The sequence below is a fragment of the Ananas comosus genome, linkage group 22 (genome assembly GCF_001540865.1).
Source record: "Ananas comosus cultivar F153 linkage group 22, ASM154086v1, whole genome shotgun sequence".
NCBI classification, from domain to species: domain Eukaryota; kingdom Viridiplantae; phylum Streptophyta; class Magnoliopsida; order Poales; family Bromeliaceae; genus Ananas; species Ananas comosus.
In genome coordinates, this window is record NC_033642.1 from 888,947 (window position 1) to 907,633 (window position 18,687).

The window sequence follows — 18,687 nt, forward strand, 5'->3', positions numbered from 1 at the left end:
AGTTCGGATCGGATAAATACAAAATTCATACCCGTATTCATATCCGTCGAATTTTTATTTTCTATACCTATAACTAAATTCATATCTGTTTAGTTCGGGTAAACCCGCTCCGTTCGGATTCGGATAATATTTCGGGTTGACATCCCTAAATTCCCTATTCCCAAAAGAGTAAAAGCAAAAACAAAAAAAAAAAACAAAAACAAAAACAAAAAAACCGTTACCTTCCTCACCTCATCTTCTTCTTCCTCGCTACATCCCTCTCTCTCTCCCTCTCTCCGCACCAACTCTACGAACGAAGGTGAGTCCAAAAAAAGATAAACCCTAATCCCCCTTTGCCTCCTCCTCATGCTTTCGCCCACATCTTTTTATTTATTTTTTATTTTTTTCAGTCGCATTTTGTGGTTTGAACCTCTTTGAGGATCGAAATTCAGTTGAGTTAGCCCCAATTTCGGGGTGTTCTCAATCCCTAATCCCTAAAATTACTCGTTGAGATCATGGAGCTCTGCTCCTCTAGGAGAATTTGTAGTAGCAGTAGCAGTTCCAGTAGTTTCGAATCCACTAGAAAAGCAGCTTCTTTGAACCGATTAGCTTCTCTAAGAAGCCGAAAAAGTAGGGGTTTAAGGGTTTATAAGCCGCAAAGTAGCAATCCTGGTTGCCGTTGTTGTCGATTCAGCGTAAAAATCGCATCTTGCGTCGAATTCGATGAGGAATGGAGGGGTGAGGTGAGTTCGGTGAGTTCGGAGAATGTAGTGGAGGTTCTCAGGTCGATTCCTGACCCGGTCGAGGCGTTGTTGCTGTTTAAATGCATCGCGTCGCAGCCTAGGGTTGTTCACACGACGGCGTCCTTCAATTACATGCTCGAACTTTTGAGGGTTCATGGCAGGGTGGAGGATATGGCTCTTGTGTTTGATCTAATGCAGAAGCAAATTGTGAAGAGGGATCCTGAAACTTTCTTAATTATCTTTAAAGCCCTTGGTGTTCGAGGCGGCCTACGGGGCGCCCCGTTCGCCCTGTCGAAGATGAAAGAAGCTGGATTTGTTTTAAATGCGTTTTCCTGCAATGGGTTGATATACTTCATTCTCCGTTCCGGGTTCATTAAGGAAGCTGTTGAAGTGTATGAAAGAATGGTTTCCGAGGGGATTAAACCGAGTTTAAAGACTTATTCTGCGCTTATGGTGGCGTTGGGGAAGAGGAGGGATGCACGGTCGGTGATGCGGCTTTTAAATGAGATGGAGCGTTTGGGATCGAGACCTAATGTGTACACGTTCACCATATGCATACGAGTTCTCGGACAAACGGGTAGAATCGATGAAGCTTTTGGCCTTTTGAGGAGAATGGAGGACGAGGGTTGCGAACCCGACGTTGTGACGTATACCGTGCTCATAGAAGTTCTCTGTGAAGCCGGGCGACTCAAAGAAGCGAAGGATTTGTTCTTGAAGATGAAGGCGAGCAGTCAGAAGCCGGATAGAGTGACCTACATCACATTGCTGAACAAGTTTGGCGATAACGGCGATTTAAAATCGTTGCAGGGGTTTTTGGATGAGATGGAATCTGATGGTTACGATGCTGACGTGGTGGTCTTTACTATTTTTGTCGACGCTCTATGCAAAGAAGGGAAGATCAAGGAAGCCCTAGGCATGTTGAAAGTGATGAATCAAAAGGATGTTTCGCCTAATTTGCATACTTACAACACCTTAATCGGCGGGCTGCTAAAAGCTAACAAACGCGATCATGCTGAAGAGCTCTTTAACAGTATGGATGTTCATGGTCTTAAACCAAATGCCTACACTTATATCCTGTTTGTTGATTACTACGGTAAATCCGGAGAATTCGAGAGAGCATTTGGGATGTATGAGATCATGAAGAGTAAGGGGATTGTTCCCGATCTTGTTGCTTGCAATGCATGTTTGTATGGTCTCGCCGAGTCCGGTAGACTAAGGCGAGCAAAGCAAGTTTTCAAGGAACTAAGAGCTATTGGGCTTCGCCCGGATACAATTACATATAATATGATGATTAAGTGTTGCAACAAAGCCGGAAAAGTGGACGAAGCTGTTAAGATGTTCTCTAAGATGATAAGTAGCGGATGCGACCCTGATGTGATCACAGTTAATTCTCTCATAGATACACTTTATAAGGGGGGTCGAGAAGATGAAGCTTGGAATATGTTCGAAAGGATGAATTCAATGGGTCTCGAGCCCACAGTTGCGACGTATAACACGATATTGGCGGGATTAGGGAAGGAGGGTAAGGTCGAAAAAGTGATGGAGATTTTCCACGAAATGAGCTTTCGTAGTTGTCCTCCTAATATAATAACTTACAACACGGTTTTAGATTCTCTCTGCAAAAACGGTGAGGTCGAGTTAGCATTGAAAATGCTTTACGAAATGACGGGGGAGGATCATCTGCCGGATGTTCTATCTTACAACACCGTGATAAATGGTTTGGTTAAAGAGGGGAAAATACACGTAGCATTGTGGCTCTTTTATCAGATGAGCAAAGTTCTCTTTCCCGATTTTGCCACTATATGCAGTATTCTTCCTGCTTTGGTGAAAAATGGGCTTATTGAGGAAGCGTTGCACATTACCGAGAAATATACTCTTCAGAGTGATGCCGATACGGATAGATCTTCGTGGCAAGCTCTAATGGAAGGGATACTAAAGAAAGCTGGAATAGAGAAATCTGTCGATTTTTCTGAACAAAGCGCTGTAAAAAGCATTTGCCTGAATGACTTCTTTCTGTGCCCATTGATTAGGTTTCTTTGTAAGAACAAGAAAGTTCTCGATGCGCGCAAACTGTTGGATAAGTTCAAGACATTTGGTGTTTCGCCGACCAGCGAAGCATATTATCCTATAATTGTTGGCCTTGTCGAAGCGCACTTAACTGACGTTGCTGAAAACTTGTTTTCAGAAATGAAAATGGCTGGGTGTTGCCCGGACGCGTTCGCCTACAATGCAATGTTAGATGCCTTCGGGAAGTCGATGAGGATCGAGGAAATGTTGAAGTTGTACGAAGAGATGCTTTCCAAGGGATGCAAACCTATCAACGTAACCTACAATATAATCATTTCAGGCCTTGTTAAGTCTAAGAGATTAGAGCAAGCTATCGACTTCTATTATGACCTAATGAGTAGAGACTTCTCTCCCACTCCTTGCACCTACGGTCCCCTTATCGATGGGCTCTTTAAGTCCGGAAAGATAGATGACGCCGAAAAGCTTTTCAATGAGATGGTCGACTACGGGTGCAAACCCAACTGCGCTATCTACAATATTCTCATAAACGGGTTCGGAAAGGCTAGAAATGCAGACAAGGCGTGCGAGTTATTCAACGAGATGGTTAAGGCGGGAATAAGGCCCGATGTGAAGTCCTACACGGTTCTTATTGACACCTTTTGCGCGGTGGGGAGAGCAGAGGACGCTTTCGCCTATTTTGAAGAGCTAATTACACTGGGACTCGAGCCCGACCTCATCACGTATAACTTAATGATCAACGGCCTCGGAAGGTCTCGGAGGCTAGAGGAGGCGGTCGCGCTCTTCGACGAGATGCAGAAGAAGGGAATTTACCCCGATTTGTATACTTACAATTCACTAATTCTCAACTACGGTAAGTTAGGAAAGCTTGATGAAGCTGGAAAGATGTACGAAGAGCTCCAACTGCGAGGGTTCAGACCGAATGTGTTCACATACAATGCTCTCATTCAAGGGTATAGTAGGTCGGGTAGTACCGAACGTGCTTACGCTGTATATGAAAAGATGATGGCTCGAGGATGCAACCCCAATTCAGGTACATATGCACAGCTTCCTAACCGATAACGATTACGCCATTGAGTCCATTGCATGTAATTATGTATGCAATTTTGTACAGTACAATTTTGTCTATGAAACTTGTCATACACCTGATTACCTGGTGGTTCTAGTAACTTTCAGATCCAGATATGGTAATGCTTTATTGGTTTTCGGCAGATATTTTAGTTTGTATAAAATGCTCATTTCACAGATTACTCAGAAAAATATGCTTTTTAATTCAATGAGGCGCGCCGGTTGGTTGAGGATCAAGAAAAATTTAAATAAGTTCTTATTCTTTCACTAGCTTTATTTTTGTTTTTGTTTGCTGGAAATCTCTAAATATCAAATTAATTAATTTCTTGCATGGTTTTAATTTTGCTAGCGGCCTGACTAGAATTGGACCTAACAGTTGCCTGATGTTTTATTTATTGCAATTTTCGGCCCGAACTTTCAGAATTCTTATAATCAAGTCCTACAATCTAGTTTAGTTGATTAAATTTTAACGTATCGTTGATGTAAAAGTGATATGAGATCTTAATTATTAGCGTATCATCAATCATAACACTACTATGTTACCTCTATATTACTGATACATCAATATTTAGTGAACTAAATTGGGTTATAGGATTTCATTGTAATAATTCCAAAAGATCAAGCCAAAAATTGTAATAAATTGAAGTTTGAGGATCAAAGTGTCACAAACATCGTAGTTTGAGGACCAAACATGCAATTTATCCTTTTAGGCCAAAGCCTATCGATCTAATTGGCCCTTATTTGGGCTTGGGTTAAAAAGGTAATTTCCAAATTGTAGAGGGAGATTATGTTAAAAGCACATCACGAAATACTATCGCTTGGTTTGGAATTGCGGACACATTACGTTACAAAATAAAGAACTGAATATCATGTGGTATATGTCGTAATAATTTGGTTAAGATATAGTTTTTGCGGTTTCATCAAAAAATATAATAGTATATTGGTATATGCTTTCTCTCAAACTCTTTTTTGTGTAATAGAGTTGGAACCAATTTGGTGGTGCATGTGGCATAGGTCAAAAGCACTTAAGAAAACAAAATGTCTAAAAATTTTATTACAGCATAAGACTGAAATGAGCTTTTTAGTCTCAGTAGTGGAACTTCCAATGCGAGCTTTTACTTCTTCTACAACATTTTTACAAAAGCTCTAGCTGAACCAAACTAGTCTTCAAACGTGTGTATGATCTTCAAGTAGAAATATATTATATAGATTATGTCTCAACTATACCTATTTTCATAAAACTATCTAATCTTTAAAAGTTTGATCTTGTGATCCATAATCTTTCAGTTTATTTGATTGGAGCTGTTTGATAATTCTTTGAGTAGAATATCTTACACCGTATCCAAGTTATGTGACAGAATGAGCCAAATCAAATGATTGAAAGTTAGACCAACAATAAATTTAGATTAAATGAAATAAAAAAGCTACATAACAAAAACAAAAAAAAAGGGGAAAAAGGAAACCACAGGTTCATGGGAAAAATGCACATACAGTTACATATAGCTCATTAACTGCTACAGCTGCAGATTTGAGTTTTTTGAGGTTAATAAAAGAGCATACACTTGCAAAACTAAGCTTGATTTGTACCTGAAAAAATAGCAGAAAAATATAAGGGGGAAAAAAAAACAAACCACCATCTTAACCTACAATTCCTTCAAGAGAATGTTTTCAAAAGCACAACAAGTACTATATACATGGCCGATAAAGGCAACAGCACAACAGAGTTCGGTAGCTTTACGTTCGGTTTCAACCTTCATAGCTTTCGGCTTCAACTTGTGGTGGCGACCCGTATACCACATCGATGTAGCTCTGAATTGTCCTCATGTCTAGGCCCGGAAACCTATGAATTCCATTGGGCCGAAAATCTACTTTGACGAACGGCCAATTCATCAATCGTGCGGCTTCACATTCTTCGAGCCCGTCTCCGATCACACAGAACCGGACTTTTGGGCCGTCGAAGCGCGCCTTGATCCACCTGAAGCACTGCAGCTTCCCCACTTCCCAAGAGCTGTAAACTGGAATTAAGTTTGCGAACATCTTTAGCATTGAATCTAACAAAGAATTTCAACAGTAAATCACAATTAAGCACTTTGATCTTGCTGCATATGTAATTCGTAAAAAACAGCTACAAGAAAAAGGTAAGTTAACATATTTTCTTTTCTAATATATGCTGAAGTTTTTAATTTTTCTTCTAGTACCTAAATCTCAGGCCAGTTAACTATATAAGGCCGGTCATTACAAACTACTGGAACTTGTAGAGGATGAAGAGTGTATAATGAAGAACTAATTACAAAGGAATGGAGGGATCGAGAAACTTACGATTATCACAAGGTATTACATCATCCAGGCGGTAAAGCAAGCACTTCGCAAGACTGGGAATTAATGATCCCGATGTAACTAGGACGTTAATATTTTGGCTTTTCGATCCAGCCGATACAGGGCCATTTCCGGTTGGAACCTTATTCTTCTCCACAACTTCCTCCAATAAAGCGTGCGCTGATAAGAAAGGAAAAGAAATTCAAACATCAGGTCCTAAATGAGCATGGTTAAGCTTGACATGGAATTACTAATTGGCGTCTGCAGGAAAGAGGATACCTGAAGAAAGCCAACCATCAGTATAACTGTCAGTAGAGCTGTACAAATCATTCCAGCTTTTTATTGTTTGTTGGTCAAGAAAATCATGCACACCCTGCATCAATAAATAGCCCTAAAGTTGACCATCGTAACTCAAAATTAACAAGTAAAACGCAGAGTAAGACATCTATACTATCAGTACGATATCTCACAAGGAGACAAGCATATAGAGCTTATCCAGAATATTTTGCCAAATAAGATAGCAAATGAGAACAATCTAAGCATTTCAAGCACAGAAAGCTGGGAGATCAATTGACTCAAAATTAAAAAGATATCATAAGCAAAATAGTGGTAGTTTATGTAAAATATCGAAACTTGATCTCTTTTGCAATATATACAACTACTGGCTTTGTAATATTTAATAGGTTATTATTGTCCTCAAGATTGCGTGCTGAAAGCTTGAGAATTCATTGAGATCAAAGGAGTAAAGCCTTAGTCAGAAATTACTACTTTAAGCAACACAGGTCTTTTTCACCAAGAAAAATCCGAACTCTATTTAGAACTTTATCCTAATTACGAATTCATTTTAGTTCCCTTTTGTTCTTGACATTTGTTATTGTTATAAACACTTCTGGTTGAAATCCTATCGATACATAGTTCCTCTGTAAACGACCGGTCACTTCTAATTGCTGTACTTCATACTACTAAAATCATACTACAAGTGTCTCAAACAAACGAGTAAGTTTCATGAGCAAATTAAGATAATGTGTGGTTTCAAATATTTAATACTACTTGGCCTAGCTTAATTAATACAGAGATTGCGGCTAGTGACGCGTGACAATGAAACTAGAGGGCATCAGATTGCTTTAAATGGAAAATTAATAAATCAAAAGGCATCAGAAACAGGATTCCACAGAGCCAATTCATACAATTCATTTATGAAGAAGCGCAAGTCATAGAAAAAAGAGACATGATATTGAACAAGTGCTTAATTATTAAACAGCACCTTAGCATATTTCTCTGCAATAGAACGGTGACGGTAAGCAAGCTTCCTTTCATTGGAATCATCAAAAGGAGAAGTAAAGCCGTCATTTTCAAAGTCATAAATCGACAAGTCTCTTCCATCATCATATTCAGTCAAAGAATTGAGAAAGGGCTCATTGTAGTTCTCAATCTGCATCAAGCAGCAATCAAAAAGGTAAATTATTGAGAGATAACAACAACAAAAAAAAAAGATTCACTACGTAAAAGCTAAGATAAAGAGAAAGATCATGGAAAAAGATCTTTTAGTAAGGCGGAATTATCGTTTTGGACGAAAAAAACTCGGCCCCGCCCCCTATGACCCAACAAGGTACCAATGAAAATCCAAATTGCGCAAGAAGGTACTGGCTAGACAGTATTGAGGTCCACAAAAAAAAAAGGCCTATTATGCCCGTCATTAGATGAAATTTTGGTATAATCCTCCTCTAAAAAAGACAATCTGGCTCAATCTTAAATAATGAAAATGGGCAGTGACAGTTTATGTAGCCAGCAAGGAAAAGATTTATTATCATTTTTGAAATTTTTTATCATGTTCACTTGAGCAGCTTGTACGAAATTTTGAAGTGAGTTTCCAGGTTTGTTACCAATTATTAAATATAAATATTAAAAACACTGTTCTTTGGCGGCTTAAAGTTTTTGGAGAATAACGGTTGTTTTGTATTATTTAACATGGTATCAGAGCAGGAGATCCTGAATTCGAGTCCCGCTAGGCTCCTTGTATTATTGATTTCCTTCCATCTAATTTAAGTCCACGTCTTGAGCCTATCAAAATGTCTCGAGCACAAACATGAGTATGAGTGTTAGATAAAAATATTAATGCTATTTGAGTATAACAAGATGTGAGCACTGACTAGTTTGCTCCTTTTAGCATAGCAGTCCAATTTAAGTAACTTAGTCTCATTAACAAAACATCTTTAGTTAAGGACTAAGATGTCCTTGAATGAGGACATGGGCTGACACTGACATGAAACTGACAAATAGAACTAAAACACAAATGACTGGCTCTGAAATGATGTAGCACATATAAAGAAAGTGAAAAGAAAAATGAAAGGACTATCAGTTAGAGTCGCAAACTAACCTCCTCATAGAAGAAGTAATCGTCACAAATTTGAAGAATATGGTTCTCCCACTGCTTTCCAATTTCAACACCCTTTCTAGTGTCCTTCAAGCCATGAAAAGCTCCAGCATAGGACCCATCCAACAGAGACCTCAACAATATGAGTGTCTCATCCATGTCCCATATGTACACATTCCTAGGTTGCTCTTTCACATTATCGGAAGAAACTTCTCCATTATCAGAAGAGATTAAACCATTCTCATCCATTTTACTAAGACTTGCCTTTGCTAGAAACTCATGCAAGAGGTTTCAACTAAAATGATCCAAGTTCCTCTAGGAGAATCTATGAGGTGGGTAGAAGAAAAACCTGGAAATTGATCCAAAATGAACATCCCAGCTAGCAAGAGTAGTGGATACTAAAAACTTAACACGCCAAATCTCGTTTACAACTAGGTTTGAAAGAGTAAATGCTTAAAGCTAGAGACCATAATGTCATATGCGAGCAATACTATTGAGTACGGCCATAGAATCAACAAAGACTTAGAAAGAAGAAACAGAGTATTTTCTTTAGAAAAATTTCTACAAGCCTACTTTCCCCCAGCAGTTGTCTTCTTTTTATCAATGCCTTATTTGTCAATAATCAGTATACAACAGTTATGAGACAAACCCAGCAGTAGAGAGGAGTATGTGGATACTCGCATGTAAACCTGCCTCACAAAATTAATACATGTATAAGCAATAGAGTTCATCGTTTCAACAAATTTCGAATTGGATTGGCTTAAAAATCAAAATCTACAGACTCAAACCTGAGGACTATATAGCAATGGAAAAAGAAGAGAACGAAATTACTGTTGTGGACAAAATTGAATAACAAACAATCTCCCTTTTCATCATTTCTCCATAATAATTCTTCAAATAGAAATAATAATCACACCAACTAGAGAACTTCTATCTCCTGGTTCAATATCTAGAAATTTTTTCTTTTTTTTTTTTTAATCCTGAATAGCCCATAGGCTTCCCTAAATCAGGAAACCTTAAACCCCACAAGTGTGCGGCCAGACGTGAACCTGGGACCTCCAGCTTCAAAGCGATTACATTATCAACTATCAACTCAGATCTTCCAATTCAATACCAGGTTAGGCAAGCTCATACAAATAAAATCAATGAATCTAGTTAAGTATTAATAAAATGCAACAACAAGACTTTATGCTTGACGTTTTACAGTAACCAACTTACATGCTTCCTACAACCAAAATACTAATTCCAAGATGATAAAAAATCAAACCACAACAAGCCCAGAACGCTTAGCATTAATTATATTCAAGGATTTAAGTGCCTATCGGCACAGGTCTTATCTACCGTGTTATATCGTGCCAACAGGATAATGGTATGATACACCTCCTATGCCTATTCTTAAATTAGTAAGTAATCTTCTCTGTGTAGTTCAAAAATTTGATAGCAATTAGAATACTTTGTTGCTATAAAAGAATTCATGCTACAATGTGTCAGCACGCATATAAGTTTTGTGACTGGCACAAACTAGCATGGCTTGGCACGCACTATATTGTACCGTGCCGGTAAGTTTTCGGCACAACTCCGTGGCACGGCACTTAAAGCCTTGATTACATTCATAGGTTAGCACCATTTACAGCTTTACTTCCAATACAGAGGTAAAAACCAACCCCATAGCAGCGCAATCTGGACTCGGCCCCAGGACCTCCAGCCTCAAAATTTCAACCCGGGACCTCTGATTCGATATCGAGTTAGGCAAGCCCAAACAAACAAATATAATGAATCTAGAGAGATATTAATCAAATGCAACAACAACAATAACCACAACAATATCTTATGCTTAAACTTCTAAAGAAACCAACTTTTGTGCCTCCTACAACCAATATAAGCATTCCTAGATGATAAAGGTGCAATCCACAAAAAACCCACAAGACTCACACCATTTAAATTCATAGCTTAATAATACTTAGTACCTCTTTCCTTCAAACTAGAGGTGGTAAAAAAAAAAAAAAAAAATCACATGAAAAGCCCACTAAATCCAGTAACAAATACTTCAATCTTAAACGAATTTCACACCAGGATTGGGCCAAGAAATCGAAAATATCTACACTCCCAAAGAAGTTATAGTAACAATTGAATCATATCAATCAATAACAAATAATGATATAATAATCCCCACTTTTTCGCTGATTTTTCTCCATTTCCAGCTCATAGGGATCGAACGAGATCTAAATTCTAATTCCGAGTTAAATCGACGAGAGTTTGGGGTGAATTTGAAGTTAGGGGTTAAAATTTCGTACCTTTTTCTCGGAAATTTTTCGCTCGATCGGTTTGGGATCGATCTGTGCGGCGTGTGGAGTGTCCGTGTGTTACAGTCGAAAACTATGCGGAGATTTTCCATGGAGGCCCCTCAAGTCTTTATATTTACTAAAATGAGATAAAATGTTTGCAAACTCCCTCAACTATTCAGAACTTCCAAACACGGGCTTAAACTTTTATTTTTTATTTTTTGATTGAGCCTGCTCAAATTTTATGTTTTTTTTTTTAAATAATGTGATCTTATTAAAAGAATAGAGATTTTTTTTAAAATATTTCTTCCGTTTAGGAGTTTTTGGATAAATATGCTTATGAAAATTTTTAATTGTAAATACAAGAGCCTGAAATTTTTATTTTTTAAATTAGGATAAAACAGTGAATGATCTACCATTTTTAAAAAGCGATAAATAATTCACCGTCTTTAGAAGGTGGTAAATTATTCATTGCATTTATACAGCCCATATTTTCTTACATACAAATTCTCTTATTTGTATATGGACTTTTTTTAATTAACCCTTAGAAAATTTATAATTTGCTAAATAATCTTATCAAGAATTTATTTGGCCAAATAACTCTATTTTATCCAACTCACTATTAGAATGGAAGATTAATTGAAAGACGATAAAAAGTTTACCATATTTTCCTTTCTAAAGAAAATGGTGACGAATTTACCATTTCTTCATATTTCTCATATCTGATCCTCACAACAATGTAAGAATCTAAACCCTTAGAAAGTTTATAATTTGCTAAATAATCTTATCAAGAATTTATTTGGCTAAATAACTCTATTTTATCCAACTCACTATTAGAATGGAAGAATAATTGAAAGACGATGAAAAATTTACCATATTTTCATTTCTAAAGAAAATGGTGACGGATTCACTATTTCTTCATATTTGTCATATCTGATACTCACAACAATGTAAGAATCTCAACAATTCACATACAATTCTAAAAATCCAAAAAAAAAATTTAACAAGCTACTTAAAATGCTCATAATAATCAAATAAAAATTTCAATAATCCACATATAATTTAAATATTTTCACAGAAATTCTCACACCCTATACATGACAATATATATATAACGATAACAATATGAAAATAATGAATGATTCACTAATTTTTTTAATACACTATCTTCCTTATTATTGTCTTATATGACATTGAGTTAATAAGAAGATGATTAGTTGGCTAAATAAAATTTTGGAAGAGTCATTTGGTCAATTAGAAATTTGTATTGAATTGTTTTTATAAAAGTCCATTCTATGCTATTTTAAAACAAACGGTAGATAATTTACTACTTTTATAAGCACAAAAAATAATTTTAATATTTTGAGTTAAGTGGTGAATGATTTGTTGTATTTAGAAAGTGACGACTCATTCAACATTCGGCCTAATTTTTTAAATAAAATTTTCAAATGATTTTTTTTAATTGTAATGTTTCACAAGTCTATCGATAAAAATAATTCTGATTTGTCTATAGTAGCCTAAATGTAAATAAAAGTTCAAACTGTAATATTTACAAGAGCAATCCTTACTACAGTACTTTATATCATGGCTTACTTGATTTTAAAATAAGCCTTTTATTTTAAAATGATATGTAGCTAATTTTTTATATGCAATTGCATGTGCATTTGGCCAGTAAATGAGAAAAACTAAATCTATAACTATCCCGAGCTGTAATCTTTACAACTCTCATCCAATGGTCCAAAATTTACCCAATCAACTTGATTTTTTAGTAATAAATTGTGACCTGAGGAATTTGATTCTTTGAAAGAAAGGTAGCATTCTACGTATTTTATTTATTTTTTAAAAATAAACTCAACTAGAAATGTGAAACAATTAGACTTCAAATCTAGGGAGTCAAATAGTAGTCACTGAGCCTTTTGCTACTTGCATTAGGAAGAGTTGATATAAGGCTTGAAAAATTAACATGACTTTTGGATGGCCAACGGTATAGAATCATGACTCATAAGTGTACTGTAATTTGCATTAAATAAACTATTCTAAATTAGGAGCAGGACTACTATGCTATTATGAGCACGGTAGATTTTGTGCTCCTAATTTTCTAATCATCCATCAATTTCTCTCCTTTTTGAATTCTCTTTAAGTTCTCCTCTGTCTCACCTTAATCATTCATCAAATTTAATGGATGGTTAGAAATTTAGCATTATAAGAACTGCTGAGCTCTTATAGTACGGTAGTCATGGCGAATTTACTAGGGTTTTGCCTCCGACGACTAGTTCTCCATCTTCTTGCTCAATGCCCTCCTCATTCAGGTGGATTGCTGCTCTCTTTTTGCTTCTTTCTTGCTTGTTCGTAGAGGAAGGGCTCGGTGGACGCGAATCGCCCCTGAACTGGACGGAAGGCTCAGCTTAGACCACCGGCGCAATGCCTCTCAGCTCCTGCTTGAATCATTTGCAACGGAAGCTTCGTAGTTCGATTTAAGGTTCATGTGGATTGAGATCATTAATACAATTTGGTCTTTGTGGGAATATGAGGAAAGGGTAGGGATTGTTATGTAGATGCATTTGCTACCTTATAGCAGAGAAAGTGAGAACCAATTATGAGATTCTAGAGCACTTTGATTTTTATAGATATATCTATTATTTTAGTGGGGATATAGGACGGATTCAAGAAAACCAGTATTTAGAGGCACTTGTTTGTGTCGTTAAGGGCCTCTTTAGATCTTTGATTCGTTCTGCACACTTCAGGTAGAGTAGATCACTCGAAAAGGGTTAGAGACTAGCATAGCATCTTCAAGTTTACTTTCAGTTTAATGTACTTTCCTGCAGTATGTACATACATATTGTCTGAGGGAGAAAACTTTCCTACAATACTGAACGGACATTCCCTTGTCGTTTACACCTATTAAGCTCGCCGGAATTTAATTCTACATCATGTTGCTCTAAGAGCAGGTTGACCTTACGTTTTTGGCTAAACTTGTGTCTATTTATTTGTAGTGTGAATGTGTACTATATCATGGACATTTTCCTACTTTTCGACACTGTAAAATGTTCGCCGATCTGATTTGCTTTAGAGAGAAATTGGAGAGTTGCTAATAGGTGTTCGAGCTAGAAGTTGGCCCTTGGCTAAGGCACTTATTTGAAACAAACACTCAGATACAAAGTTATGGCTATTTTACTAATCTCAACTCTGGAATCCTAGATTGCATCAAACAGGCCTCAATCGACCTCATTTCGACGAGGCTTGGTTCAATCCGCCTTGTCCATATGTCCTATTGCCAAGTTGTTACCTTAGTTTTATTTCATTCTGCTAAAAGGGACACAAATCGAAGAGAACCGCCTTCACCGACATGACCTTTAAAATCATAGATTTTCAACATAAATTTAGAAAAATAATAGGAACACACAAAATAATTACGTATAAATTTTTTATAAACATAGAGATTTATGTTTACAACATAAGGACTGGAGGAGGAGTGAAAGATGTAGTCCTAAAAGAACAAAATTTTCAATGACAATCGGTAGATAGAAAGATGTGAAGAAGATGAATTGGAAAGTGTATCTTGGATAAATGGGAGTTAGAAAAAGATCACCAATAGCTTTTTTTTTTTTTTCCGATTAAACAGATATTTGAAAGGGAGATTACCAATGGTTGGGTTTTATTAACCTTGTGAATAGAGAAAAACATATAAGCAAGTGATAAATTATATTTTAACAATTTCAACCAGTAACCGATCGTCCCTAGCGCAAGTGACAAACAGCTTGATGGTTGATACTCCGGTCACAGGGTTCGAAGCCTAATTGCTTCGCATTTCTAGCTGAGTTTATTTATAAATAGAATAAACGAAGTTGGTAGCGTGCTACCTTTCTCTTCAAAAAAAAAAAACAACTTCAACCAGTGGTGCATTTTGTATCGTGCAAATTATAAATAAACATTCCTGATTATACTAGTGTAGTGACCCACGCGTTAAAGCGGGTAGATACCGTTAAAGTAAAAATTTGTAAAAAATAAATTATTAGTTTAGTACAAAAAATAGTAAATATAGTTTACGTTATAGACAAATAATTTAAAAAATAAAACTATAATAAAAAAAAATTTAATCGTTTCAACAAAATTATTCAACCTTATTAAAAAAAGTTGCATATCATGCAAATGAATGATTAAAATTATTTCTATAACATAATAGTCAAATGAGAAAAAAAAGAAAAAAAAGTAATCAAAGGAGAAAAAAAAAAGTAGGCCCCACTATTTTCCAAATTAAGGGGTAGGTAATGTAGATGTATAGGTATAGATATAGTTGTGTGCTTTTGTGTGTGTGTATTTCTATCTTTTCTGTAATTCAATTATTGTTGTATATTATCTTTTGTATTGGATGATTATCTGAAAGTTTTTTTTTTCTTTTTTTTGGTTGAGAAGGTTAAAGTTTTTGAACACCGGACGGGCACGAGAAGAAGATGTCCGAGACAGAATGTTAAGTTAGTGCCATCCTCTATATTCATTTTTCAATAGATAGTGTTTCACTCAGAATTAAGGTGGGTATACCATCATGTATACTTATTATGCCACCAAATATCATCTAGTTACGAGCTATTCTCACTTGAGTGAGAAAGATACACTTATATCTCGGAAATAGTAATTCCATTAGATTTGTGGAATTGCAATATCCCTATAACTTTATCTGACTTATTCCTTTCTATCAGACCATGCCAAGCATACTGGAGATGGTACCTAACAAAGGTTTTGGGATTTTTTTTCTTTTTCTTTTTTTTAATTGTCTGAATATCCTCAAGCCTAATATTAACCTAAAATTATAAACATTAACCTAAAATTACATAATTCCTAATGTCACGAGAGGAAGCACTCATTTTCTTTACTTTTGTTTAGGCCAAAAGGAATTCAGCATTGAACTTTGATTTTGTCGTAAGTTTCGATGTAATTTGCTAGTTTAATTTTGTTTCAAGTAATTTTGTACTTAATTTTCTGATGTATTACGCTATTACTTCAGGGTTCTAAAATTGTCAGTGTGACGTGTACTGGGTGTTTATCAGTTTATGACTTTGATACACTCTACTGCTCCATATATGGTCCAACATCTGGCAAGTTCACTTATTGCATACATGATGGATGCCCTTTTTTCCTGTAATCTCTTTACTGTGATGTACGCCATATGATCAATGCGTAAGTCTCTCTCCCAAATAGTAGGTTGCTCACTTCACCTGAGTTATTTGTGAGTTATTTATGAAATTTTAGCCAACATAGCGTTCAGTTGGTTTTAAAGAGGTTTGAAAATAGGTTTTACATCAAAAAGAGTTTCCTAAGCATCTAATTTCATATAATACAATATATATGTTTTGTATTTTTACTATAGAAAATACAAATAGAAAACCAAAAACACCTCACTTTTCCTTACTTTCTCTTATCGCTCTCTTCATTCATTTCCTTCTAAAACATGCATATACCTAGTAAACTTTTTTCATTGTGGCCTAATCAAACGATAATCGACACATATTTCTTTTCCATAAAAGACATCCTTTTCTTGGTATTTATATACAATAACCGTTTTATTTAAATCTAAACATCAATGAATGTTTTGTTTTAATTAAACTAATTTACCTCTTGATGAGTTACTTTGTGTTGTTTCTCAATTTTCTTTTTGGCACGGATTCTAGCTGATGAAGTAAAGCCCCGATTACATATCAGCGATTGTAGAAATAACTTTGCTGCAGTCCGTTGGAGCCCACTTAATCGAGATGAGGTAGAAATACCACAATATATTCGCCATTTTTTAATTTGTTAACGAGCTAATTATCACAGAGTAAAAGGTTTGTTATGAGAAATTCCAACTTATCTTCTTAGAAGACATTATATATTGGTTATTTAAGGATAAAAATTTTGTTTTACATTGGGTGCTTTAATTGCTCTTTCTTAGCCTAATGTCATAACACGATGTTGTCTCAATGACGAATTGGCTCAACCTCATACAGTAGAATATGTGAATGCAAGGCATGCAAGGTAAAGTCATATGGAGAACACCCCAACATCAATTTTTTTTTATTGATACTATGTTAAAATTTTATTTTGTATTTTTTGTTTTTTGCGATTTGAGTTATTTACTCAATGTAAGTGAATATGGCATTAATTTCTTTTGATGAAATTGCAGCAATTAATAAATTTGATAAATATTTCAATTTAACATAGTAACTCAAATAAAAATAACATGATATTCTATTTCTTAGTTTGAGTATAAATATAGTTTAACATCAATGCTAACTTTGATTCTTACAAGATGTGTTAATACAGTATTTTTAATTTTTGCAAGTTGCTTGCACATCGTGGGGACGTCACAAAGTTTTTCTTTATGATGTCAACATTGGCCTGCTTATACCTACCACAGTAACTCAAATAAAAATAACATGATATTCTATCTCTTAGTTTGAGTATAAATATAGTTTGACATTAATGCTAACTTTGATTCTTACAAGATATGTTAATACAGTATTTTCAATTTTTGCAAGTTGCTTGCACATCGTGGGGACGTCACAAAGTTTTTCTTTATGATGTCAACATTGGCCTCCTTATACCTACCACAGTAAGCCCCGTAGAGAAATGTGATTTTTTTAATTTTTTTAATTTTTTTGAGTAACACCATCAATTTCAAATACGGTACAGGGGGCCTGAGGTGCTCTTGCGGCACCCGAGCCTCCTCTCCTACCTGTTGTCCCTCCGCTCTGCCCCGCCGCCTCCTTCCTCTCCCTTATTCTTGCCTCACTCCACCACCTCGCTCCTCGCCTCGCTCCACCACGCCAGCCTCGATCTTTTTAAATAAAAGTTGCACTGTTTCTAGGAGAAATAGTGTAAATACTAGTGTAGGAACCCACGCAATGCAACGGATATAATCATATTTGATTAAATTTAATATATAAAAAATAGTTTAAAATTTTTAGAATAGAATTATAATTCAATGAAAAACAATGAAAGATAAAAAAACAACATGAGAAAAAATTTTGTTACATACAAATCGGATCCCTTTGTACCCTCATTTAGGGCATTTTTTACTAACATCGACGATTTTGTGAAATACCATAGTGCCCTTCAACTCCTTTTCGGCAAGTCCATATCTTAGCCGATTCTTTTCGTCCTCCGAGGCCATTAGAGGAGAGGGATACACACCCTTTGCAAAATTATACAGTACAAATTTAAGCGGTCGAGATCGAGGGAGGAGGGATAGGGGCTAGGGTTAGAGTTCAACTCACCTGACGTTGATGGCAAGGGTGAGGATGTTTTTGGGGCATATAAATTATTGCCGGTGATAATTTTGTTATCCTAAATTCGATGCCATGTATCTAAACTAGGAAACTTTGCGACTCATAACATTCAGGTCTTGTAAGAGTAATTGTGAACTCTATAGCTTATTTAATCAGAAGTTTTTGCGGGATGTAAATGGCTATTATGTCGTCAGGATGCTGTATTATCTATATCTTTTTCGGAGGACAATCCTTTCTTGCTAGTTGTTGGAGGTAAAACGGGAAAACTGTGGGTAAGCGCAAAATTATTATTTTCGCACTTCCTATTTTCGTTCAACATTTCTGATTTGGTCCTTTTTGTTCTTCACCAGGTCTGGAACACCTCATCCGATCCACGAGTAATTCGTAACTTCGGCAAGCACAATAACGAAAAAAAGAGCAGATCTTCTTTCTGTTCCCTGAGCAATTTGCATGTTTATAATTTTTTCTAAAGTTTTTAATTATTCTATATATTTTAGAAAATTTTGAAATAGGATATAGATATCGTCGAATAATCGATTAATATTTATCAGTGCAGTTTTTAAGATAGCTTCAATTTTGAATTTTACTAAAATTTAAGATATATATTTTCAATCCACTTTGTGTATTGGTTCTTTGCC

The 18,687-nt window shown here is 35.8% G+C and overlaps 2 protein-coding genes across 5 annotated transcripts; one reads left to right on the plus strand and one right to left on the minus strand.

Moving 5' to 3' along the window:
• On the plus strand, nucleotides 215-4,024 carry LOC109727415 (pentatricopeptide repeat-containing protein At4g31850, chloroplastic). The gene is made up of 2 exons (XM_020257538.1): nucleotides 215-298; nucleotides 390-4,024. The coding sequence occupies exon 2, from the start codon at nucleotides 495-497 to the stop codon at nucleotides 3,807-3,809; it is 3,315 nt and encodes a 1,104-aa protein (XP_020113127.1). The 5' UTR covers nucleotides 215-298; nucleotides 390-494; the 3' UTR covers nucleotides 3,810-4,024.
• Nucleotides 5,262-10,886, minus strand: LOC109727384 (eyes absent homolog 4). Of its 4 annotated transcripts, none has more exons than XM_020257497.1 (7): nucleotides 10,800-10,858; nucleotides 10,170-10,234; nucleotides 8,509-8,854; nucleotides 7,396-7,563; nucleotides 6,411-6,504; nucleotides 6,135-6,311; nucleotides 5,262-5,830 (listed from the first exon to the last, which is right to left on the minus strand). In XM_020257497.1, exons 3-7 carry the CDS (start codon nucleotides 8,752-8,754, stop codon nucleotides 5,562-5,564), a joined length of 954 nt encoding a protein of 317 aa, XP_020113086.1. In that variant the 5' UTR covers nucleotides 8,755-8,854; nucleotides 10,170-10,234; nucleotides 10,800-10,858; the 3' UTR covers nucleotides 5,262-5,561. The 4 variants fall into 4 exon arrangements, with proteins under 4 accessions (XP_020113086.1, XP_020113087.1, XP_020113085.1 ...); XM_020257498.1 differs by lacking the exon at nucleotides 10,170-10,234 and adding an exon at nucleotides 9,155-9,194 and having other exon boundaries at nucleotides 10,800-10,857; XM_020257496.1 differs by lacking the exon at nucleotides 10,170-10,234 and having other exon boundaries at nucleotides 10,800-10,886.

Bases quoted from the DNA above. Each gene is read 5' to 3' on its own strand.
- LOC109727384 (XM_020257496.1), bottom strand. From the start codon at position 8,754: ATGGATGAGAATGGTTTAATCTCTTCTGATAATGGAGAAGTTTCTTCC. The intron at 7,564-8,508 runs GTTAGTTTGCGA...TGCTTGATGCAG, and splicing joins ATTACTTCTTCTATGAGGAG to ATTGAGAACTACAATGAGCC. The intron at 6,505-7,395 runs GTGCTGTTTAAT...TTATTGATGCAG, and splicing joins TTGCAGAGAAATATGCTAAG to GGTGTGCATGATTTTCTTGA.
- LOC109727415 (XM_020257538.1), top strand. From the start codon at position 495: ATGGAGCTCTGCTCCTCTAGGAGAATTTGTAGTAGCAGTAGCAGTTCC.